This window comes from Narcine bancroftii, chromosome 3, assembly GCF_036971445.1.
Source record: "Narcine bancroftii isolate sNarBan1 chromosome 3, sNarBan1.hap1, whole genome shotgun sequence".
Taxonomy (NCBI): Eukaryota; Metazoa; Chordata; class Chondrichthyes; order Torpediniformes; family Narcinidae; genus Narcine; species Narcine bancroftii.
In genome coordinates, this window is record NC_091471.1 from 213166209 (window position 1) to 213189765 (window position 23557).

The window sequence follows — 23557 nt, forward strand, 5'->3', positions numbered from 1 at the left end:
AACCCAACACCCAACCCCAACCAACCAATTTTCCCCTGCAACCGCTGCAATCGTGTCTGCCTGTCCCGCATCGGACTTGTCAGCCACAAACGAGCCTGCAGCTGACGTGGACTTTTTACCCCCTCCATAAATCTTCGTCCGCGAAGCCAAGCCAAAGACATTTGGATATTCTGGTCACCTGAAAGCGGTTAAAGAGAAGCAAAAGGCAGTTGTCCACCCCCCCCCCCCCAGAGTCAACGAGCGTCCATAGATTTGCCTGAAGTGCCTCCGCAGTCACATAAAGTCCAGTCCATTGGCAACCCGAGCTCCAAATCTGAACCTCCCACATGGTCAGGAACCCTTCAGTGCCTTTATCACCCCCTCACATCCAGGTTCCGATACCTGCTACCCCTTCTGCCAGTTTCGAGCCAGTCTCCAGCAGCCCACTGCATGCGTTGGTCTTTCAGCCACAGAGCCCCTCAGTGGTCTGTCACCATCCTGTACATCAGCTACTCTGTTTATCCTTCTCAGACGAGGTATGGTCTCTCCGTTTTCTTGCGCCAGTCCTCCTCCACTCCCCTGGAGTCTGCAACCTCTTGCGGCTGCTGCTGATCATAGGCACTGCCATCTTGGGTGTAACCCCACGCTTATGGGATTTTAAATAAAAGTACTGTCGGCTTCTTTAACAGGCTATTCATTCAAAGCCTGTGGAAAGCTGACAGCAGTTGACTGGGCAGTTGGACCCTGCAGGAGTACTCTATCTCCTCCACTCCTTGCTCCCCACGGGCCCGCTGCCATTTTTGATTTAAATAAAAGCATAAATTTGTAAAAGTAAATGTTCTCTGAAGCAACACACAACCCCTTGGTGAAGATGGGAGCAAACATTCAGGCAGTGGAACGCCCTGGTTGTACACTGCCCACAGCAGCTGTTTGAATAAAATTTCACCAAGTTGTGTTTGAATAAAATGGCAGTGCCTAGGATGAAGAGCCAGCCAATGCTGTTGGGGTGTGTCTCTTTTTTCTTTTTAAAACATTTTTTATTAATTTGATAGAAATATTACATGTATATATTGTTTAGATATTAATTGTATAGTTTTATTTAATACAATACAGAATATAAGTCACATATCAATTATATATTGTCTTGTAGAATTTTCAAAAAATTAAAGTGCAATATCCTATTTTGGGGTGACTTTCAAAATGTCTCCCTATCGCTGCCTAGTAAGAGTATTTCTTTTTATTAGTATATTATGTTGATAAGGCTTTATCTGTAAATGGAGGAGGGGAGTTTAATTATAATGGCGGCACAGTTAACATAATGGCTAGCTCAACGCTGTTACAGTGCCAGTGACTGGGGTTCAAATTTAAAGGAATGTGCGCTGAGGATCTGAGTGGGACACTTGAATGGAGGTGGGTTGGGTTGCGTTGTGGACCTGACTGGGATGCTGGCGTGGAGGTGAGTTGGACTGTGCCCAGGGCCTGACTGGGACACTGGCGTGCAGGGAAGTCTGGTAGCGCTGAGGGTCTGACCAGGACACTAGCATGCAGGTAAGTTAGAGTGCACTGAGGATCTGACTGGGACAGTGGCATAGAGGTGAGTTGGGTTTTCAGTGCAAGGGGAGGGGGGGTTAATTATGATGGCAGCACTGTTAGCGGAGCAGCTGGCGCAACGGTGTTACAGCACCAGTGACAGGGATTCAAATTCAAATTTTATAAGTTACGGAAATTAGCTGATTAAAGTGAAATTTACACAATTAAAGACTATAATATTGATTTTTTTTCAAATTACGGGTTGAAGAAAAATCTTATCGGGACTATAAATATAGTTTGACCTTTAAAATGGTGTATTCTTAATACAGATATTTTAGGCATTAGAAGAGAGAGTCTTAGTCAACTAGTAAATACTTTCTAGTTTGTATTGAATTTTTTTTTCTACAGTTCTTAACTAAGTTTAGTGCATGGATTTAAATAAATTATAGGTGTTTTTTGACATATAATGGGTTTTTGAGAATACAATGTCCCATACTCCAACCTGACAAGAAATGTGTCTTGGCTGCAGTCGTCATTTGAGCATGAACACCAAAAATAACACTGGGCATCAATTTTCTTCAAAAGGTTGGCTTCCCCTAAAAAAAAATAGGGATTATGATAGACCACTTCAAACTGAACACAAAGATAATTTCAGATCTGCTGTATCATGAAGGAAGTCGGAGAAACATTAAACATGCTAAATTCAAAGTTAATTTAATCACATAATGATGGTGACACATTACGTTCATTCAACAGACCTAAAAATGATTTGCTGGTGATTTTAATTTGTACTCAGTATCTGATGCCTCTCGTGTTAATGTCCAGCAATTATAGTCCAGCATTGATGGATTCCAGATGTCCTAATGTTGTTTCTTCATGGATGGAACGTTCTGGTGAAACCTTTCACCACGTTCCTCATTGACTGCACCAAGATCAGCCAGGAAAAAGTTCAAGTCCGAATGAAGAAAATTAACTTTGTGGTTTTGTATCCTTAAAGCATGCTTTCAATCAGCTGAATGTAGTTTGGTGCTCTGTGTTTGCCAAAAAAATTTTCAGCCTCATCTTTAAATGCCTTCCATGCCTAAGACAGTATTTGCATAGCACCTGCAATGAGTGCATACCAAGGCATATTTGGACTGACCAAAGCAGCTTGCTTTGGGGGAAGTATACGAGTAGATTTAAAATATGTCAGGAAATTGCAAAAATAGGTTTTATCTAAAAAATGGTACGTGATGGGAAATTAAAAAATAAGTTCTTGGAATTCAATATACATCTGTATTCTATTATAAACATTTGAACCATTAACCAAAAGACTGAAGCATGTTGATTAGTCAGCAATGCAATGCTAGTGTAAGTCGAGCTGTTCCCATGTTGCATCTGCAGTAACTTGATTTAATTCTTAAACACGGAATATCCAACAATGTATCAGTGAGTACAAATTTGCAGTTTTTATTCCTGGTCTGTGCATGTGTAAATTTATCATTGGGGGGAAAGGAAAATTAGGGCATATAGACAGGAAAGATCTGGAGGGTTATGGAATGGGCGCAGGTCAGTGGGACTAGCGGTATGATGTTTTCGGCACACATGGCCTGTTTTCTGTGGTGTAGTATTCAAAGAAGCGAGCTGCCCACCAGGCTCACCTTACAAAGCCGTCCTGGCCAGAGAAGAAAAAAGTCTTCCTTTGCACATGCAGCCATCTTCAGCACAAACTCCGGGAGATCCAAAATGAGTGGTGGATAAGCCTCCCCAAACGAACCCTGCTCAGCGCGGACATTGGCGACTTCAGGGGTTTTTACGAGGCTCTAAAGGCTGTGTACAGCACCTCACCTCAAGTCCAAAGCCCGCTGCGCAGCTCAGACGGCAAAGTCCTCCTCAGCGACAAGATCTCCATCCTCAACCGATGGGCAGAACACTTCTAATCTCTTTTCAGTGCCAACCGCCCAGTTCAAGATTCCGCCCTGCTCCAGCTCCCTCAACAGCCCCTAAGGCTAGAGCTGGATGAGGTCCTCACCCAGGAAGAGACGTATAAGGCAATTGAACAACTGAAAAGTGGCAAAGCAGCAGGTATGGATGGAATCCCCTCAGAGGTATGGAAAGCTGGCGGCAAAACTCTGCATGCCAAACTGCATGCGTTTTTCAAGCTTTGCTGGGACCAAGGAAAACTGCCTCAGGACCTTCGTGATGCCATCATCATCACCCTGTACAAAAACAAAGGCGAGAAATCAGACTGCTCAAACTACAGGGGAATCACGCTGCTCTCCATTGCAGGCAAAATCTTCGCTAGGATTCTCCTAAATAGAATAATACCTAGTGTCGCCGAGAATGTTCTCCCAGAATCACAGTGCGGCTTTCGCGCAAACAGAGGAACTACTGACATGGTCTTTGCCCTCAGGCAGCTCCAAGAAAAGTGCAGAGAACAAATCAAAGGACTCTACATCACCTTTGTTGACCTCACCAAAGCCTTCGACACCGTGAGCAGGAAAGGGCTTTGGCAAATACTAGAGCCCCTTGGATGCCCCCCCAAAGTTCCTCAACATGGTTATCCAACTGCACGAAAACCAACAAGGTCGGGTCAGATACAGCAATGAGCTCTCTGAACCCTTCTCCATTAACAATGGCGTGAAGCAAGGCTGTGTTCTCGCACCAACCCTCTTTTCAATCTTCTTCAGCATGATGCTGATCAATGAAGACGCTGTTTACATCCGGTACTGCACGGTTGGCAGTCTCTTCAATCTGAGGCGCCTGCAAGCTCACACCAAGACACAAGAGCAACTTGTCCGTGAACTACTCTTTGCAGACAATGCCGCTTTAGTTGCCCATTCAGAGCCAGCTCTTCAGCGCTTGACATCCTGTTTTGCGGAAACTGCCAAAATGTTTGGCCTGGAAGTCAGCCTGAAGAAAACTGAGGTCCTCCATCAGCCAGCTCCCCACCATGACTACCAGCCCCCCCACATCTCCATCGGGCACACAAAACTCAAAACGGTCAACCAGTTTACCTATCTTGGCTGCACCATTTCATCGGATGCAAAGATCGACAACGAGATAGATAACAGACTAGCCAAGGCAAATAGCGCCTTTGGAAGACTACACAAAAGAGTCTGGAAAAACAACCAACTGAAAAACCTCACAAAGATTAGCGTAGACAGAGCTGTTGTCATATCCACACTCCTGTTCGGCTCCGAATCATGGGTCCTCTACCGGCATCACCTACGGCTCCTAGAACGCTTCCACCAGCGTTGTCTCCGCTCCATCCTCAACATTCATTGGAGCGACTTCATCCCTAACATCGAAGTTCTCGAGATGGCAGAGGCTGACAGTTTAGAATCCACGCTGCTGAAGATCCAACTGCGCTGGGTAGGTCACGTCTCCAGAATGAAGGACCATCGCCTTCCCAAGATCATGTTATATGGCGAGTTCTCCACTGGCCACCCTGACAGAGGTGCACCAAAGAAGAGGTACAAGGACTGCCTAAAGAAATCTCTTGGTGTCTGCCACATGGACCACCGCCAGTGGGCTGATATCGCCTCAAACTGTTCATCTTGGTGCCTCACAGTTCGGCGGGCAGCAACCTCCTTTGAAGAAGACCGCAGAGCCCACCTCACTGACAAAAGACAAAGGAGGAAAAACCCAACACCCAACCCCAACCAACCAATTTTCCGCTGCAACCGTGTCTGCCTGTCCCGCATCGGACTTGTCAGCCACAAACGAGCCTGCAGCTGACGTGGACATTTACCCCTCCATAAATCTTCGTCTGCTAAGCCAAGCCAAAGAGAAGAAAGGGAGTGTTCTATGGTTAACTTATAAGCGGTTGAAGAAAAATCTTATCAGGTCTATAAATATAGTTTGTTCAAAATATTATTAATCATTCAACCTCATCCTAGTTCAGGGCCAAGGTGCTGGAACAGTCACCATTGGGTTTGATAACAACATGATATTGACGCATGTGTGAAGATTAAGATGCTGTTGGCTAATCAGCACATGTGTTTACACATTTGTTTATCTCTGTGGGTAGCACTGCACCTGTTTGTTTTTTTTCACTCTATGCTTTTTGTCCAGACAAAAGCTTTCACAAGATTTAATTAAAGTTGCTGTGGATAAGATCCATGTAAAACCCAGAGGTTTATGTTTCTAAAGTCAAGAAAATTAAAGATTTCAGTTTAATTTTTCTGCTGAACTTTGCACTGCTAATTGATGTGACAATTTATTTTATTCCTGCCACACCTATTTCTTGAAAGCAATCATGTTGGGAATACGTGGCAGGTCTATATTAACACCTTTGGAAAAACGGAAGTTGTGGTTCTGGTAATATTCTGTGCCATTGATCCTTTTATGATTGAAATGATTTTCCATTCTCTGCCTTTATCTGGCCTCTACCCAATTTATTGAACAGGTGCGGACTCGATGGCCCATACAGACTTCAGCTCCTATATGTTATGATCTTCTGGATGAAGGAATCTTTTCTGCCTATTACGACAACAGCAGGGGCATGATAAATGGTGGTTTGATTTTTAAAAACATAGCATGCATGGGTTCTCATTGTGTCACAGCATTTTGCAGCATTTAAGAACTTTGGATGTGTATTTGCTATTGTAATGTAGGAAGTGTTGATTTGTTTTTTTTACTTTGTTTTTTTTTATTCTGCATTTTTACTCTTCATCTTTCCAATAGAAAATCTAAGTGACCAATGGCCTCTTTTAATATTCCACAAACTCATTCTTGTGATTATTTTAACTTTATATTTTTTAGTTAATTTTGTTGCTGAACAGTGGTAATTTCTTTATTTTAATGTTAGACTTTTGAGATTTCTTAATTTTTTTTCTGATGAGCTGGGCAAAATATCAGTCTCATAAACCTATTTTTGTTTCAACTTTGAACTAAAATCTTTGTACTTACCCATTACATTTATTCATGCCTGAAAAGGAGACCTGTTAAAATACTTCAGTAAAATACACAATATCCTGCACCTATGGGGATTGCGGATGCTGGAAATGTGAATTTTCCAGTTGACTGAGACTAACTCTTAGAATGGCTAACTAAGATACTGTAGCGGCCCGTACACAGAGTTGTGGACTGGCCCACAAAATGACGAATGAACGCAGCGACCACGTGGACCCGGGGGTGACATTGTCTGTCGTCCCAAGTGACCTCTGGGCGGCGGGAAATGGGGAATGCAGCCAACCCCAGGCCGGCACTCCGATGACACTGGGCCCTGACCTCAGCATCTAGGGCCCATTGAAGCGTGACAGCCAGAGCAATAAACTAGTCTCGTTTTCCAAGGCTTTGGTGTGCTGTCGTTCTTTATGTTTGTGTAGTGCGAACACTACATGGGTGACCCTGACAAGTCCAACCAGCAGTTAGACCAGAAGATGACAGATGAAGTGGAGCCAGTGACCATCCACGTGGTCTATCTCAGGTTCCCAATGTTTTGAGTGTCGCAGCTACGTGTATCGTTCGAGCAGGCCGAGGCTTAGTTCCAGCTTTGACACTTTGCTTCTGATGGCACCTGCTACTTCTATGTTGTGAGCACCCTTGATCAGACACAGTAGCAAGTGTTGTAGATTTTCTATGGCAGCAAATATGTGGCTCTCAAAGAGATGTTAACCTGTACTTTCCCCAATTCCTGATTGGGGACAGGGCCCTGTCCGCCCAAATGATGCTCACTCTAACCAAGGGCCACAAGCCTTGCCTGCTCTTTGAGCAGATCTTTCTGGAGCAGCTTCCTGAGGATATCCGACTCTTGCTCACTGATCAGCAACCAGCAACCCTCGGAGGGTGGCAGCCTGGGCGGACATGCTCTGGAGAGCGAAGAAGGACATCAGTGCTGTCGTAGACCACATCAGTAAGCCCCATGAACAGCTGCCTGTAAGATCAAGACCAGAGTAGAGGAAAGTTAATACCCTGGGCAGCTATACTATTATCATCAGCGATCAGGTGCAGAGGCCCATCGATGCTGCCCACCTTGCGGGCACCTTATGGGAAATGCTCTGGCCAACCGTTGTTGTTGCCTGCAGTGGTTGGCCCACATGATAGCTTCCTCTATGTCTGGGACTCCTTGGTGGGCAGGCATTTCCTGGTTGATACTGGCGATGAGATAAGTGTCCTACCTTGCCCCCCCCCCCCACAGACCTTGACACCTGCAGTGGCAAGCAAAGCCCAGGACTTTTTGGACCCGCACCATTCCCCTGGTATTCAGTAACAGCTCCTTTACGTGGACCCTCACCCTTGTGGTGCAACCGCTCTTGGGGGGTGATTTCGGGCCCACTGCTTGCTTTTCGACCTTGAGGGACGGTGGTACTTGCTAGAACTTTTCAGACTCTGCCTCTGGGGTAGTCAAGCTATCAGGCCCTCACCTGGACTCAATAACACTTTCAAACAATGAATTTGCCCGAATCCTGAGGAGTTCCCCTCAATAATGACACCACAGTTCTCTGCAGCCAAGCCAAAGCATGGGGTAAGGCACCACATTTTGACCGAGGGCTCCATGCCTTAGGAAAGGAGTTTAAGAAAATGGAGGAGCTGGGGATTATGTGGCGCTCCGACAGTCCTGGGCCTCCCTCATCCAAATGATGCCCAAAACAGCTGGGGGTGAGGGGAAGGGGGAAAGAGTTGGAGAATGTGTGGCAACTACCACTGCCTGAATGAAGCCATCATGCCCAAAAGATATCCTGTGCCCCATATTTAAGACTTTGCCGCCAATCTGTACGGCGCACGGTGTTCTCCGAGGTGAATCTCATCTGGTGGTAACACCAAATCCCGGATGTCCCCCAGGATGTTTGAATTACTCCGTATGTCCTTCAGTCTAAAGAACGCAACACAAATTTTCCAGTGGCTGATGGGTGCAGTGGGCCGTGAACTCCCATTTGCATTAATCTATTTGGACAATATCCTCATCGCCAGCCACAGCTGCAATTTGAAACAACTGCACCTGCTTGAGTGAGTTTGGGCTGACAATCAACCTGTAAAATGCCAATTCAGCCTGGACACCATTTACTTCCTGGGGCACAGGATAAAGAGACACGAGAGTACACTTGCCCCCCCCCCCCCCCCCAAGAAGTCGAAGCATTCCAGCACTTCACTAAGCCACGCACGGTAAAGGTCTACAGGAAGTCGCCGATTATGATAATTTTTTACCACAGGTTCATACCAGCAGCAGCCTGCATCATGCGCACCTCTTTGCGCTGATGGCAGACAAGTCAAAAGATGTTACTTGGGGCAATGAGTCTTTTAGGGCACTACAGAAAGTCAAAGAGATGCTAGTCAACACCACCCTCCTGGTCCATCCCAGACTAAAGGTACCTACCGCCCTGACAGTTGATGTCTCCAGCACAATGGTAGCAGGTGTGCTGGAGCAGTTCATTGAGGGCCAGTGGCATTCCCTGGCCTTTTTCAGTAGGCACCTCTTTTCCCCCCCCCCCCCACTACCCCACCCCCCAACCCCTGAGCTCAAATATAGCACTTTCGACTGAGAGCTATTAGGACTGTACCTGACAGTAAGACACTTCCATTACTTTTTGGAAGGCTGGCAATTCAAGGTCATCCTGACAACAGAGACACTTGTCCTACCTGTCTGAATTTACCACGAACATACAGCACATCGCGGGGGAAAAGTAGAGTGGTAGATGATGCTCTGTCACGCCCTGTCTCAAGGAGTCAACTATGTGGTCCTTGCCAAAGCACAGCAGCAGGACCCCGAGATCCCCGCGTTTAGGATAGCCGCCTCAGGGTGGAGGATGTCCCGGTTGGCCCAGGTCACCTGACCTTGCTGTGCGATGTCTCTACCGGCAGCCCCTGCCCCATTGTTCTGGCCGCATGGAGGCATCAAGTTTTCGATGCTATCCAAAATCTGGTGCACCCTGCAATCTGCCATGGTCAAAATGGTGGCTAGCAGATTTGTCTGGCATGACCTCTGTCAACAAATCAGCCAGTGGGCCAAAACCTGCATGAACTTGTCAGTCCTCCAAAATGCAGATTCACACCAGAGCGCCCACACAGACTTTTGAACCAGCACGATGCAGGTTCAGCCATGTACACATCGACATAGTGGGTCCGTTACAGTCTCCTGTGGGGAGAGATACCTCTTGACCATGGTTGACTGCTCCACAGGGTGGACGGAGGCAGTCTTGCTGGCTGATATCATCACAGAAACCTGCACCAGCACCTAATCTTGCACAGGGGGGCACAATTCATCTCTGGGCAGCGCTGGCTAACTTTTTGAAGACACAGCTCCACTACACTACGGCGTATCACCCTCAGGCCAATGGGTTGGTGGAGTACTTTCACAGGCATCTCAAGGCAGCCTTGATGGCCCGGCTCAAAGGTCTCAACTGGGTGGATGAACTGCCTTGGGGATCTGTACCGTGCTGAAGGAGGACTTCAATGCCTTGGTGGGCGAGATGGTCTACGGCACACCTTTGATAATTCACAGGGGGTTCCTGGCCCCCGATAAACACCTGGAATATCCTGCGCCAACCCTCAAGCACTTGTGGTGAAAACTGGAGTCCCTGGTCCTGTGACAACCCTCACCACACAGTCAGCACAAACACAACATCCCCAGGCACTTAAAGACTTGTCAGTACATATTTGTGAGAAGGGGCGCACACCGGCTACCCCTACAATGACCCAACAAGGGGCCCTACAGGGTCGTCACGGACAACGGTTCCACCATCATCCTCAACATCGGTGGTAAAGAGGAGACTTACTATCGAATGCCTGAAACTGGTGTAACGGGACTGTAACAAGCCAATCTCCACTCCTCCCCCACAATGCAAGGACAAACCGTGCAAGGCTACGGACAATGTCCTGGTCCCCAGTTCGGGGGGGCCCGCACACGGAGATGTGGACTGGCCCGCAAAATGACCAACGACCGCACAAATTTAGGCGTCCTCCACACAAGTGGGAGGATGGGGTTCTCTGGTGGGAACGCCAGCCAAGCCCAGGCTGGCACTCTGATGATGCAGGGCCCTGATATCAGCACCTGGTGCCGACCTAAGCGCAATGGCTAGAACATAAACCAGTCTAATTTTCCAAGGCTTTGGTGTGCATGCGTGAACGTAGCATGAACGCTACAACACCTGCATTCAGATTACTTTTTAAAAGACAGTGCAAAATGTAAAGTAATTTGGAAAAAAAATCAATATTATAGTCTTTAATTATGTAAAATTCACTTTAATCAAGTAATTCCTCAAACTTACAAAATTTACATTTAAATTTGATCCTGATCACCAGCTGCTATGCTAACCGTGCCACTGTCAAAGCTAATCCCATCCAAGTTTACAGATAAAGCCTTATTAATGTAGCTAATGATAATAATAAAGATAAAGACTGTACCAGGCAGGGATAGAGAGGCACTTTGGGAGAGTCACTCCAGCGTCGAGTGGAATCGACTGGCTTTTTCATCCCACGGGGCAACCTGACTCATCTTCACGCAGTTGTCCTGGCCAGGCCCTTGGTGCTACCCGACTCAACAGCACACCAGTGTCCTGGCCAGGCCCTCAATGCAGCTTCCTTTAAATTTGAACCCCAGTCGCTGGCACTGTAACAGCATTGCACTAACTGTGCCACCATCGTAATGAACTCCCTCCCTCAAGTTTTCAGATGAAGGCTTACTAATGTTCTTAATAATATACTAATAAAGATGGACACACTTGCCAGGCAAAGAATGGGAAACATTTTGGGAAAGTTGCCCCAGCGGCGAGAGGCATCTGACAGCAATTCATCCTGTGTGCCACCATTTTATACATTCAAACATCTACTGCGGGCAGGGCACGCACTGGGGAGCTTTGCTGGCTGAATGCTTGCTCCTGTTGCTTTAGAAAATGTTTACTTTTACAATTTTAAACATTTATTTAAAACTTTCTTATTTCATGTCTTTATTTATTTCTTTTTTTTTTTGCCAGTTTTAGTTTCTGGTCAATTGAGTGCTGATAATGGGGATTTTACTATAGTTAATCAATTTCTTTAATACTATTTAGCCATCACCTTTTCGTTCTATCTTCCCAATTTTTATTTGTTGTAAGCTTCTTGTTTTGTCAGATCTCTCCATATTAGTTAATCACTGAAATTGAATTTTTTCATAGAATAAGTTTAGCATTATTTAAAAACATGGAAGACCTGATAACCTATTAACTTATGGGAAACATCATTACCAGTAAAACTTCAGATAAAATTTGTCAAATAACCACCACACTGTAACTAATCTATCTGTACAGCCACATCCCTTGGAAAATCATAATCTTGCTGAAAAATATTGTGGTTTTTTTTTTTGAAAATCAAACTGCACCAAGTCCTGGTTATTCATAAAGGGCAGAAATATGTACTGCCTATACAAAACAAACATGATCACTAAGTCTTACAGCAAAGAGTCAAAGATTCCTATAGTGTCATTACATTAAAAATGTAATGTACATGATTTACTTCAACTTTTGTCTGCTGTAAGGCAAACAAAGAGTCACCATGAGCGTTGCCTGGCGCCCATAACAATAGGAGAAAGAAGCAAAAGAGAGTCACTTCAAGATACTGTATGCATGGATTTGCCTCCAGCTCTCCCATAGCCTCTGCACCCACACAGATTTCAGTTCAAATCATCGACAACCTGAGCTCCAGATCAACCTCTTATTGATCAGGAAGCTTTCAGTGACTGAGGCCATTCTTGCATACAAAATTCTGGTTCCCATGAACCAGTCTCCAGCAACTTGTGTGAGCCTTTTAACTCTAGCATGTAAATCTTTCCAGTTTCTGAGGATTTCCCCATTTAAAAAATTTATATTCTGCGTTTTTTTTTTCACCCCTTCGCTCGCCAGGACTGTTGCCTCTACAGCCATCCAGTCACTTGCTTGCTGCTCCCTTCCTCATCGTTGCATCGATGACGCATGAATGGCAGGCCGAGCGAGAGATGGGCTGTGCAGGTGGGCCTGTGGGGCCGAGGCATGCGAGTGCAGTGAGTCAAGGCGTAGCGGTCACCCGGTATTGGCAGCCAAGGCGGCGAGAGTAGCTGCTCCGTTCAGGTAACTGCAGCATTTTGAGACCACCTTAACTGAAATTCAAGCTGCATGGTTTGTGAGGAGGAAATCCTGAGTGGCTTTATGGCACTGGGGAACTGGCCTGTGAATAGAGGATACAGTGAAGGCCTGTGGGCGAAGGAGGTGATAGCTGTCCCATGCAAGGAGCTGCCTGCCTTCCAGAAGGTTGGGGAGAGAAGAGAAGGCGAGGGTTGTGGAATCCACTGCCTCAGGGTGCCAGGCACAGGATGGGATTGCCTAGGGATTGGGAAAGAGGTGTTGCCTGGAGATTGGGTTCAGGTTGAACGCGGACCCAGTCTGGGGATTGGGCAGGGGCTCTGCCTGGGGATTGGGTGAAGGGTAGTAGTTACTACTTGGAGATTGGGTGAAGTTGGTCAGGGGAACTTCTTGGTGTGCTGGTTATGGGCTAGTGCTGCTTGGGATCAGGAGAACCAGACACACTGCTTTGAGCATAGGTCAAGCAGGTTCTGCCTGGTGATGTGGAAGGGGCTTGGAAGGATGGGTACAGATGGTAGTGTCTGTGTGATATACTGTGCTCACAAAAAAAATTGATTTTGTTTAAAATGATCAGGTTTTTTTTAATGGCTTGAAACTGGTAATTTTGTGTGTACATTTTCAAAATTTTTCCCCGAAAGGGGTGCTGCACTCCCTTGACCTCTGCTGTACGCCTCGTGCAAGTGCTCGTCTCTTTTCCTCTTTTAACCTCACTCACCTGCCTATTAACCTCTGAGCCCCTTGCAGGCCTGCTGCCTTGCTTACTGTCTTTATAGGGTTGTCCTCTATTCTTCTTCTCAACAGGGGATGTTCTCCCCATTTCTGTTGCCCTGCACTGGTCTGCAGATTCCTAGAATCTGCAACTCCTTGTGGCCTCTGCCCAGCATAGGCCCTGCCAATTTCAGCACAGACCTTATGGTTGGAGGATATAATAAATCTGTTGGTTCTTTCAAAAGGCCATGAGGTGGTCAGCATTAGGACCAGGCATTAGGACCTTGCAGAGCATCGCTTTTCTCTACATCTCGCTCTGCAGCGACTAGCGACAATGCTAATACTATGGTTACACCAGCTCTTGAGCATTGACCCCCCCTTCCCCCCAAGGCTGCAATGAAATGCAATGGTCAAGCTCCTCAATGAATATGCAGTAAAATTCCTGGTATCCGACACCTATGTGGATTGTTAGATGTAGGATAAGTGAATATTTTGGTTGCTTGAGATTGCCAATCATGCAATATGCAAACTAATGGCAAGGCGCACCAATTTTAAACTCTGTGTTATTTACCTATTTTTTTTAACCCTTTATTTGCTGGTTGCTTAAGGCTGCTGGTTCCTTGAATTCTGGATAACAACAATTTAACTGTAACAACATCTAAGTTTCAGCTTGTTCCAAACTCAAAATTACAAGCATTCAGGGCTTGGATCCTGTTGCTTGCTTGCTACACTCTTGCCCCAAAAGATCTTGACTCATTTTCCAGCCACGTATCTAGTCTTTGTGTTCAGCAATACACAGCTAACCAATACATGGGTGAAGAGTAGGAAATCAGTAGATAAAGACCTAATATTATCAGCATCACTCTGTTTCATTCATTCAGAAATTTTCACAAAACTCTGATAATTCTTAATAGGAGGAGGAACTGAATCAAGGACGTGTTAGGAATTAAAGTACCTTTAAAGAAATTGCTCGAGACAAAAATTGAGAACAAAGAACATTTATTACTACAACAATGCAAAGTTGGGTGCTTCCCCTTACCCTGGGAATACACACATATACTGGGGCTCACCCAACTTTTATACAGTCAATTTCAGTATCAGAATGCCCTCCCCCTTACATTCTTCTGCCCCCCTGGATGGGTTTGGCATAGGTAATCCTTCCTGCCTACGTGCAGTTTCAGTACACTTGGAGGACCAGGGGGTATCCTGTGGGTGCCCCATCATGTCATTGTCCTTATTCACACCTTCCTGATTCTCTGGGCTACAGTCTCTTAATATGCAGAGTTGACTCATTCTATCTAGGGTTGGCTAATTTCATATGTATAAATCTGTGTATGGTTAGCTAATTAGAAATGTATGACTTGGTACTTCTGTCCAGGGCTAGGAGACCCTTATCTGATCCAGACTACCTCAACTTCCTACATTCTATTGTACCTTACCATTCCTTATCTTAGTCCTATGGTCTTGTCACAAAGGATAGAAGATTCTTATGTTAATCGTGCTGACTCTGCTTTCCTGCATCCTAAGCCCCAAACTTATCCTGTTTGAACTGGTTTCAGCCATTTTACTGATGAACTTTAGTTTCTTCCATGTTCATAATTTTAGGTCAATTTTCCCATCTCTCACAATCCTCACTTTTCTTTTAGATCAGTAATACTGATCTTTCACCATGATCAGTGTTACTAATCTTTGGTTACTAGTGTCAGTGTGACTGATCCCCCCCCCCCCCTCTCCTCACTTTTCTTTTAGATCAGTAACACTGATCTTTCAAGTGTAAGGTGTAGTTTTACCCAGCTGGTCAATAACCGAATTGTAATGTCTGTGTAAAGTCTTTAGGTAGGGGAGCACCATGAAGGTCAGGGGAGTGAGTCCAGCTGCTTATTAGGGTTTTGAGTATCAGGCTCCAGTTCTCAGTAAAGAGTCTAGTCCATCCCATACGTTGAAATATTGAAGTAGTGTCTTTGAAGCACCCGACTTTTGTAAGTGTTGTCCCGACGAAGTCTGTGAGAGACGCTGCCTTCAGCAGCGAACAATTAGCAGTCTCTGAGAAGCGCTGCCTTCAGCAGCGAACGAGTCGCAGTCTATGAGAAGCGCTGCCTTCAGCAGCGAACGAGTAGCAGTCTCTGAGAAGCGCTGCCTTCAGCAGCGAACGAGTCGCAGTCTGTGAGAAGCGCTGCCTTCAGCAGCGAACGAGTAGCAGTAGTCAGGCGGTTCCGTTTGATTGTGGCTCGTATCTGATGTCCTCTTCAGCCCCGAACCCTAGGGCCACCGATCTCCGAAGGCTGTTTGGAGCCTGATATTAAAGTGTCAAGCAGCTCACGTTGTTGGAAACTGGTGCTCCCTTTCATGGGGTGATGAAAAGTGACCAAGCAGGGGGGGATTGTTTCTTGTGATTTAACTGTGTGTTGCAGCTTGTCTGCTAACATTAGCATATGTATCATTGAACTTGTGAGTTGCAGCCTGTCTGTGTACATTAGCATATGTATCAACTCTCTCTCTCTCTGCTACATGTACAATCCTGACTACCATTCTGTCTGTCTTTGTCCCACCATGTCCTTTGTGCTATCGCCTCAAAACTCTTGTCTCTAATACCTGTGTAGGCTATGATACAAATTAGATGTACTCCACTAAAGCTGTTTAATTCCCCTGGTCCGTATTGGGATCCCTTATATCCCATTATGACTATACATTAAATCTATGCCCTGTCTACATTCTAAAGGAGCTGAATTGTAACCTCTGCTGCCCCTATTCCAGGGGGGCTTAAAACATTAACGAACAATATTCCAAAGAAATTAGTAATCAACAATGAACAATACATGTAAAGCTCATTAAAAACAGCATTAAAATACAATAAGAACTGAATAAAACACAATAAATGTCAAGCTCATTGAAAACTGCAATAAAAGACAATAAGAACTGAATAAAACACAATAAATGTAAAGCTCATTGACAACTGCAATAAAAAAATAAGAACTGTAAAAAAAACCACAATAAATGTCAAGCTGATTGAAAACTGCAATAAAATACAACAATAACTGAATAATCAAAAGACAAGTAAAATACAACAATAACTGAATAATCATAAAAAAATAACATTACGGCACTTTGTCACGGCGCAGTGTAAGTTTCAGGTCTGATGGATGAGGAACTGCACGCCAGGTTGGGGTTTGAATCTGTGTGTCGTGGTGTTGTGGTTCAGAAGCTGGTTTAACCCTTTGAATGTGGGTCCAGCCTTTTTCTCTTGTTCTTACTGCGGTGTCTGTAATTAAAAGTACACAGAAGGGACCATCCCAGGCAGGTTTTAGTTGATCTTCTTGCCATGCTTTTATATAAACCCAATCTCCAGGTTTAATAGAATGTATAGGAAAGTCTAAGGGTGGTGTTTGGGCTAAGAGTCCTTTTTGCTTTAAATCTTGGATGGAAGTAGAAAGTCCTCGTAAAAATTTAGAAATGTATTGGTCATTAGCTTCAGGAATGGGAGAATCAGTGTGATATCCCATAAATGGGAGTCCAAACATCATCTCATACGGTGAGACTGCGAGGTCTTTACGAGGTGCTGTCCTAATTCTAATCAGCGCTAAAGGCAATGATTTAATCCAGGACAGACCAGTTTCTTCATGAAGTCGAGTGAGTTGGAGTTTCAATGTTTGATTCATACGCTCGACTCGCCCCGAGCTTTGGGGATGCCATGGGGTATGTAGTTGCCATTCTATTCCTAAGCTCTTGCAGACACCCTGTAGAATCTTAGAGGTGAAATGCGTACCTCTATCTGAATCAATGGTCTGCATCATACCGTATCGTGGAATGATACCTTCAATAAGTATTCGGATGACAGTGTTGGCACGATCATTCGGGGTAGGAAAAGCTTCGACCCATCTTGTGAAATGATCAACCATGACAAGGAGGAATTTGTAAATGCCAATCTTAGGAAGTTCAGTAAAGTCTATCTGTATGCGCTGGAACGGGCGGACGGCAATGTCGCGACCGCCAGGTATTACTTGGCGCATCGATTTCTTATTAACCCTTTGACAAATGGGACAAGATCGAGTAGCAGATTTAGTAATATTGTATATGCCAAGGCAGTGAAGGGAACGTGTAAAAGCATCTATAAGGGACTGGGTTCCCCAATGTGTTTGTTGATGTAACTGATCTATGATTTGGCGGGCTATGGCTTTGTTAATAACTTGCCGTCCGTCTACTGTCCACCACAACCCGTCGGCAGTCTGGCAAAATCCCTGATCTCTCATTTCAACCTCTTCTTCCCGTGTAAAGATGGGATTCTTTTTAATCTCTATTGGCGTGGGTAGGAGCTGGTATAAATGAATCCTTTCTGCTAATGCCGCCTGTTTGGCAGCTGCATCAGCCTGCCGGTTTCCTCTAGCTTCAGGACTGTTACCAGTCTGATGTCCACGCACATGTACAATGGCAATATCGGACGGGAGTGCTAAAGCCTCCAGGGATCGGGTGATTAACTGTTCGTGAGCTAACTTTTGTCCTTTGCCAGTTATCATCCCCCTTTCCTTCCATATCTTACCGAAGGTGTGGACTACCCCAAAAGCATATTTAGAATCAGTGTAGATCGTTCCTACCTTGTTTTCTAGTTCGTGGAGTGCTCTACAGAGGGCATATAACTCACAGGATTGTGCTGACCAATGGCCGGGGAGGCGACCAGCTTCGATCACAAGTTCCTGTTTACCGTCCACTACGCTATACCCGCTATAGCGGGTACCTGCAATACAACGTGAAGAACCATCAATAAACAGTTTTTCCCCTTCAGTTAAAGGGACATCGGTTAGGTCTTCCCTAATTTTTGTTTGTAAGTCGATAACCTCTGAGCACGAATGTTCTAAACTGTCCAAAGGCTGGTCACTAGCTGGGGAGATGAGGAAGGTTGCTGGGTTGAGAGTTTTGGTTGTAATTAAGGTCAAATCATTGCTGTCCATTAAGATCGTTTCGTATTTTAGGATTCTCGAATCCGTGAGCCACCTTCCAGCCCGCTGTAATAGAATATTGCGGACTGTATGAGGGGTATGCACTGTCATAGGGGCACCGAAAGTAATCTTTCGTCCTTCCTCTACCAAAATTGCAGTGGCTGCGACGGCTTGTATACATTCTGGCCAGCCGCGACAAACGGGGTCTAAAAGCTTTGACAGGAAAGCCACTGGTTGTCTATAGCCAGCCTTGCTCTGTGTGAGCACGCCGGTGGCTGTTCCAGCTTTGGTATTAGTGTACAAATCAAAGGTTTTGTTTAGATCTGGCAACGCTAAAACTGGGGCACTCGTTAGGCATCGTTTAACAAAGTTGAATTTTTCAATCTCTTCATCCGTCCAGTCAAGGGTTTGGGATGTTATACTGGAAATCTTATCATAAAGAAATTTGACCAGAATCGAATAATTCTCTATCCATATTCTACAGAATCCCACTAACCCAAGGAATTTCCTGAGTTCTTGAGTATTTTTGGGAGGGGGGATCTGTATAATACCAGTTATTCTTTCTGGGCTAATTTTCCTGGTTCCTTGACTAACTAGATGACCTAAGTATTTGACCTCAGTTTGCACAAATTGTAATTTAGACTCACTGACTCTCAGACCTTTCTTCTCCAGAAAGTTTAAAAGTGCCACTGTAAAATCTTTAGCTAATTCCTGTGTTCTTGCAGTAATTAGCAAGTCATCCACATACTGTATGAGTTGGCAATTTTCTATCTTAGGAGCTTCATCTAATACCCGCTCTAAGACTTGACCAAATAAATTGGGTGATTCGGTAAAGCCTTGGGGAAGGACTGTCCACCGGTATTGGTTTTTACGGCCAGTAAAGGGGTTCTCCCATTCAAAGGCGAACATGTCTCTGCTTTCTGTGGCCAATGGACAAGTCCAGAATGCATCCTTTAAATCAATGACACTAAACCATTGATTATGGGAGTCAATTGTACTCATGATGGTATACGGGTTGGGTACAACCGGGTGACGGGCAAGAATGAATTTGTTAAGCTCCCTCATGTCCTGTACTAGGCGGTAAGTGCCGTCTGGCTTTTGAACAGGTAAAATCGGGGTATTAAAGGGAGACATACAGGGTTCGAGTATACCGTCTTGAATCAACTGGTCAATTACGGGCTGTAAGCCTTTCCGGCCAGCCATCGGAATTGGGTACTGTTTCTGTCTAACAATTCGTTGAGGATCTTTTAGCGTGACTTGTAGCGGAGGAATATCAAGGATTCCTCTATTTCCCTTCCCTGCCCATACTCTTGGGTTTATCAGTTTGCGATCTTCTTCGTTTAAAACATAGAATTGAACTCCAATGCCTGATTGTAGAGGTCGAGTACCGATAGCCAATTGGTCCTGTAGATCCCTCCCTAGCAAGCATACTCCGGCTTGGGGAAGTAATAGAAGATCCTCAGTTATGATCTTATCTCCCATTTGAATACTGACTTCTCGCAATACTGGGACTGGAAAGTCTCTACCTCCTACCCCAGAAACTGTGACTGTCCCTTCTATTTTCACCCCCTTCGGTTGGTATAGAACGCTAGATCGGGCAGCTCCAGAATCGACCAGAAATGTCATCTTATCCCCGTGAGGTCCTATGCATAAATTAACTAACGGTTCTCCTTGCAGCCCCACGGTATGTATTAATTGAGAACCGTGACCCCCCTATTCGTGATCAGCTTCCATCAAGGCATAGGAACGTGTGTCCATTGCTCGCAGTGGGCAATCCTTTTTAAAGTGCCCTTCCTTTTTACAATGAAAACAAATGAGGGGTCCCGTTTCCCAATCTTTCCCAAAACTTCTAGGGGGTATACGTCGTCCCCGGAATCCTCCTCTACTCCTCCATCTGCTGGGGTCTCCACCTCCCCACCCTTGGCTCCCTTCTTTTTGGTGGTGGTCAGCTACTATTCCTTTAACTGTCTGTAATAGAATTTTAGCTTTCCCTTTTTGTTTATCCTCTGCCCTCTGTACAAATGCTCTCTGAGCAATCTGTAGTAACTGAGTAATTCCTTGCTCATGCCAATTTTCTGTCTTTTGTAACTTTCTTCGGATGTCTGGGGCTGAGTTGGTAACGAAACCCGTTAGAACCAATTGTTCCCCTGCTGGGGATTCTATGTCGAGACCCCCGTATTGTTGAATTGCCGTGCGCAGTCGATTGAGAAATGCAGAGGGGGTCTCCTCAGGACCTTGGGGAACCTCAAAGGCTTTTTTAAAGTTTTGTCCTTTGGGGACAGAATCCTTGATTCCTCTGATCAAATTTATCCTATACTCATCCATCAGTGTGCGGCCAGCACTGGTATTTTTGTCCCAATTAGGTTTTGTGAGAGGGAATTTGGCTTCTCCAGGGATCGCCTCGTGTCCCCCTTGGTGTTCCTTATCCCATGCTTTAATGCCTGCCTGTCGGATCATTCCCCGCTCATCTAAGGTAAACAAGGTTTTAAATATGGCTGTTAATTCCTCCCAAGTATACAAATTTGGTCCCAAAAATTGGTCTAACTGTTCGGCACATCCCTGGGGATCTTCTATCAGGGAGATTAATTCTTTCTTAAAATTACGTACTTCAGTGCTGGTCAGGGGCACATTTACGAACCCAAGACCTTCTCCTACGGGAACCTCCCGTAGGGGTCGCATCCAGCTAATTTCTGGTTTCTTTGATTTGTTTTCCTGTTCCCTGAGGAATACATCGCAAGGTTCTGCCACTTCTTCCTGAGGGGTCTCACGCTGTTCGGAGTAACAATGCTCTACCTCTACTGTTAACGGGGGTGGTAATCGAGCGCTTTGTGAGCGAGTCACCATACCACTCCGGTTCTCCTCTCTCTTCTCTAGTGGTATGGGAGGAGGAGGGGGAGGTGCAGAAGGGTAGGCAATAGGAGGGGAAGGAAAGATAGGAGCCGGCATAGGAGGAACATAAGGTGGAGGGAGGGAATGTAACACATCCCAACCCTGTGGTTCAGGGATAAGAGGTTCCTCCTCTCTCTTATTCCTGAATTCTTTCTCATTCAAAATCAGCTGTTCAATGGATCCCTTGAGCCAGCAGGCTGCATATTCCCTGCTCTCAACATTGTCTGGCTGGTTTTGATAGAGCCATAAGTTCAAAGCTTCACACATCCATTCATCCTCGGATCCGAATTTTGGCCAGTACACGGAGCTCCCTTTAACCGGGTATCTCACCCATTCATTACAACAATACCTGACCATCGTCAGTTTGTCTTTACCGCGGGTCTTTCCTGTGCCCCACTCAGATAACATCATCCCAAGCGGGCTGTACGTAGCTATCTGGTGGTCACGTCCTGTGTCAGGACTCTCATCTCTACTGCCCGCTATTCCCATGCTTAGGAACAAGTAAAATACTCTTACCGAGTTCTGGCAGTACTGCTCTAGCGCGCGTCCTTCCGCCGTTTGTTCTCAATGCCTCTTCTCGGATATCACTCGCTTCTTCCACTGACCAGCCACCCGTCGCCCGTGAGTCCAGCTGAATCAGCCGGGGTGCACCTACTCTCGTCGTCGGGGCACTCTGTCAGTGGAGGGAGTGTGATCCCGGACGAGCCCCCATTTGTTAGGAATTAAAGTACCTTTAAAGAAATTGCTCGAGACAAAAATTGAGAACAAAGAACATTTATTACTACAACAATGCAAAGTTGGGTGCTTCCCCTTACCCTGGGAATACACACATATACTGGGGCTCACCCAACTTTTATACAGTCAATTTCAGTATCAGAATGCCCTCCCCCTTACATTCTTCTGCCCCCCTGGATGGGTTTGGCATAGGTAAACCTTCCTGCCTACGTGCAGTTTCAGTACACTTGGAGGACCAGGGGGTATCCTGTGGGTGCCCCATCATGTCATTGTCCTTATTCACACCTTCCTGATTCTCTGGGCTACAGTCTCTTAATATGCAGAGTTGACTCATTCTATCTAGGGTTGGCTAATTTCATATGTATAAATCTGTGTATGGTTAGCTAATTAGAAATGTATGACTTGGTACTTCTGTCCAGGGCTAGGAGACCCTTATCTGATCCAGACTACCTCAACTTCCTACATTCTATTGTACCTTACCATTCCTTATCTTAGTCCTATGGTCTTGTCACAAAGGATAGAAGATTCTTATGTTAATCGTGCTGACTCTGCTTTCCTGCATCCTAAGCCCCAAACTTATCCTGTTTGAACTGGTTTCAGCCATTTTACTGATGAACTTTAGTTTCTTCCATGTTCATAATTTTAGGTCAATTTTCCCATCTCTCACAGACGTGTACTTTTTAAACTAAAGCATTCTAACCAATATACTTGCAGTAAGGTTTAATAATGCAGTTGGATATGTTTTAAACTGAATTGGCAGGGGGAGGGGAACCAGACTGGAAGTGGATAGAGAGGGTGTCAGGCAGCAAATTGGAGAGAGCAGGGTGGTACAGTTTCACGGTATTGTAAATGAATGCACGGAGTATAAGGAATAAAATGGATGAGCTTGAGGCGCAAATGGACATTGGAGGATATGATGTTATTGGAGTAATGGAGACATGGTTGCAGGAGGGACAGGATTGGGAAATTAATGTTCCAGGGTATACGACCTATCGAAAAGACAGAAAGTTAGGTAGAGGAGTTGGGGTGGCTCTGTTGGTGAGGAATGAAATTCAGGCACTGGAAAGGAAAGACATTGAATCAGGTGGAGTAGAGTCTGTTTGGATAGAGTTAAGAAATTGCAAAGGCAAAAGAACCATAATGGGGGTCATATACAGATCTCCTTACAGTGCCTCAGATGTGGGAATCAGTATAAATAAAGAATTAAGAATGGCATGTCAGAGTGGTAGTGATGCAGTAGTTATGGGTGACTTCAACTTGCAAGTGGACTGGGAGAATCAAGTAGGTTTAGGAAAACTAGAGAGTGAGTTTATAGAATTTCTCCGAGATATATTCTTGGAACAGCTTGTGATAGAACCTACCAGGGGGAAGTCGATTCTGGATTTGACATTGTGCAATGACGCGAGTTAATAAGGGACCTTGAGGTAGGGGAGCCATTAGGTAATAGTGACCATAGTATGATTACTTTTAATCTGCAAATGGAAAGGGAGAAGAAAAGGAAGTCAGAAACATTAGTGCTACAGCTGAATAAGGATGATTATACAGCTATGAGGGATGAGCTAGACAAAATAAAATGGAAGGACATTCTAGCTGGGAGGACTACTGGACAAAAATTTCTAGACATTTTTCACAGGATTCAGAATAGATTCATTCCAAGGAGGAGGAAATGCTTTAAGAAGAGCAAATGGCAGCCGTGGTTGACAAAGGAAATCAAGAGCAGTGTGAGGTCTAAAATAAATAGTATAAGATGGCAAAGCAGAGTGGGAAGTT

At 45.2% G+C, this 23557-nt stretch overlaps 1 protein-coding gene across 5 annotated transcripts in view; it reads left to right on the forward strand.

The window, feature by feature from the left end:
* LOC138758104 (AF4/FMR2 family member 1-like) overlaps positions 1-23557 on the forward strand; it is a 192669-nt gene that overhangs the window by 23057 nt on the left and 146055 nt on the right. For 2 of the 5 annotated variants that reach the window (XM_069926544.1, XM_069926543.1), the window contains exon 1: positions 12020-12512. The exons of 2 other annotated variants lie outside the window; for them this stretch is intronic. In XM_069926544.1, coding sequence (XP_069782645.1) covers positions 12382-12512 — 131 coding nt within the window. In that variant the 5' untranslated portion in view covers positions 12020-12381. Of the gene's footprint in view, positions 1-12019; positions 12513-23557 lie in introns of those variants that run through there. One more of the 5 variants, XM_069926542.1, reaches the window with a different exon arrangement.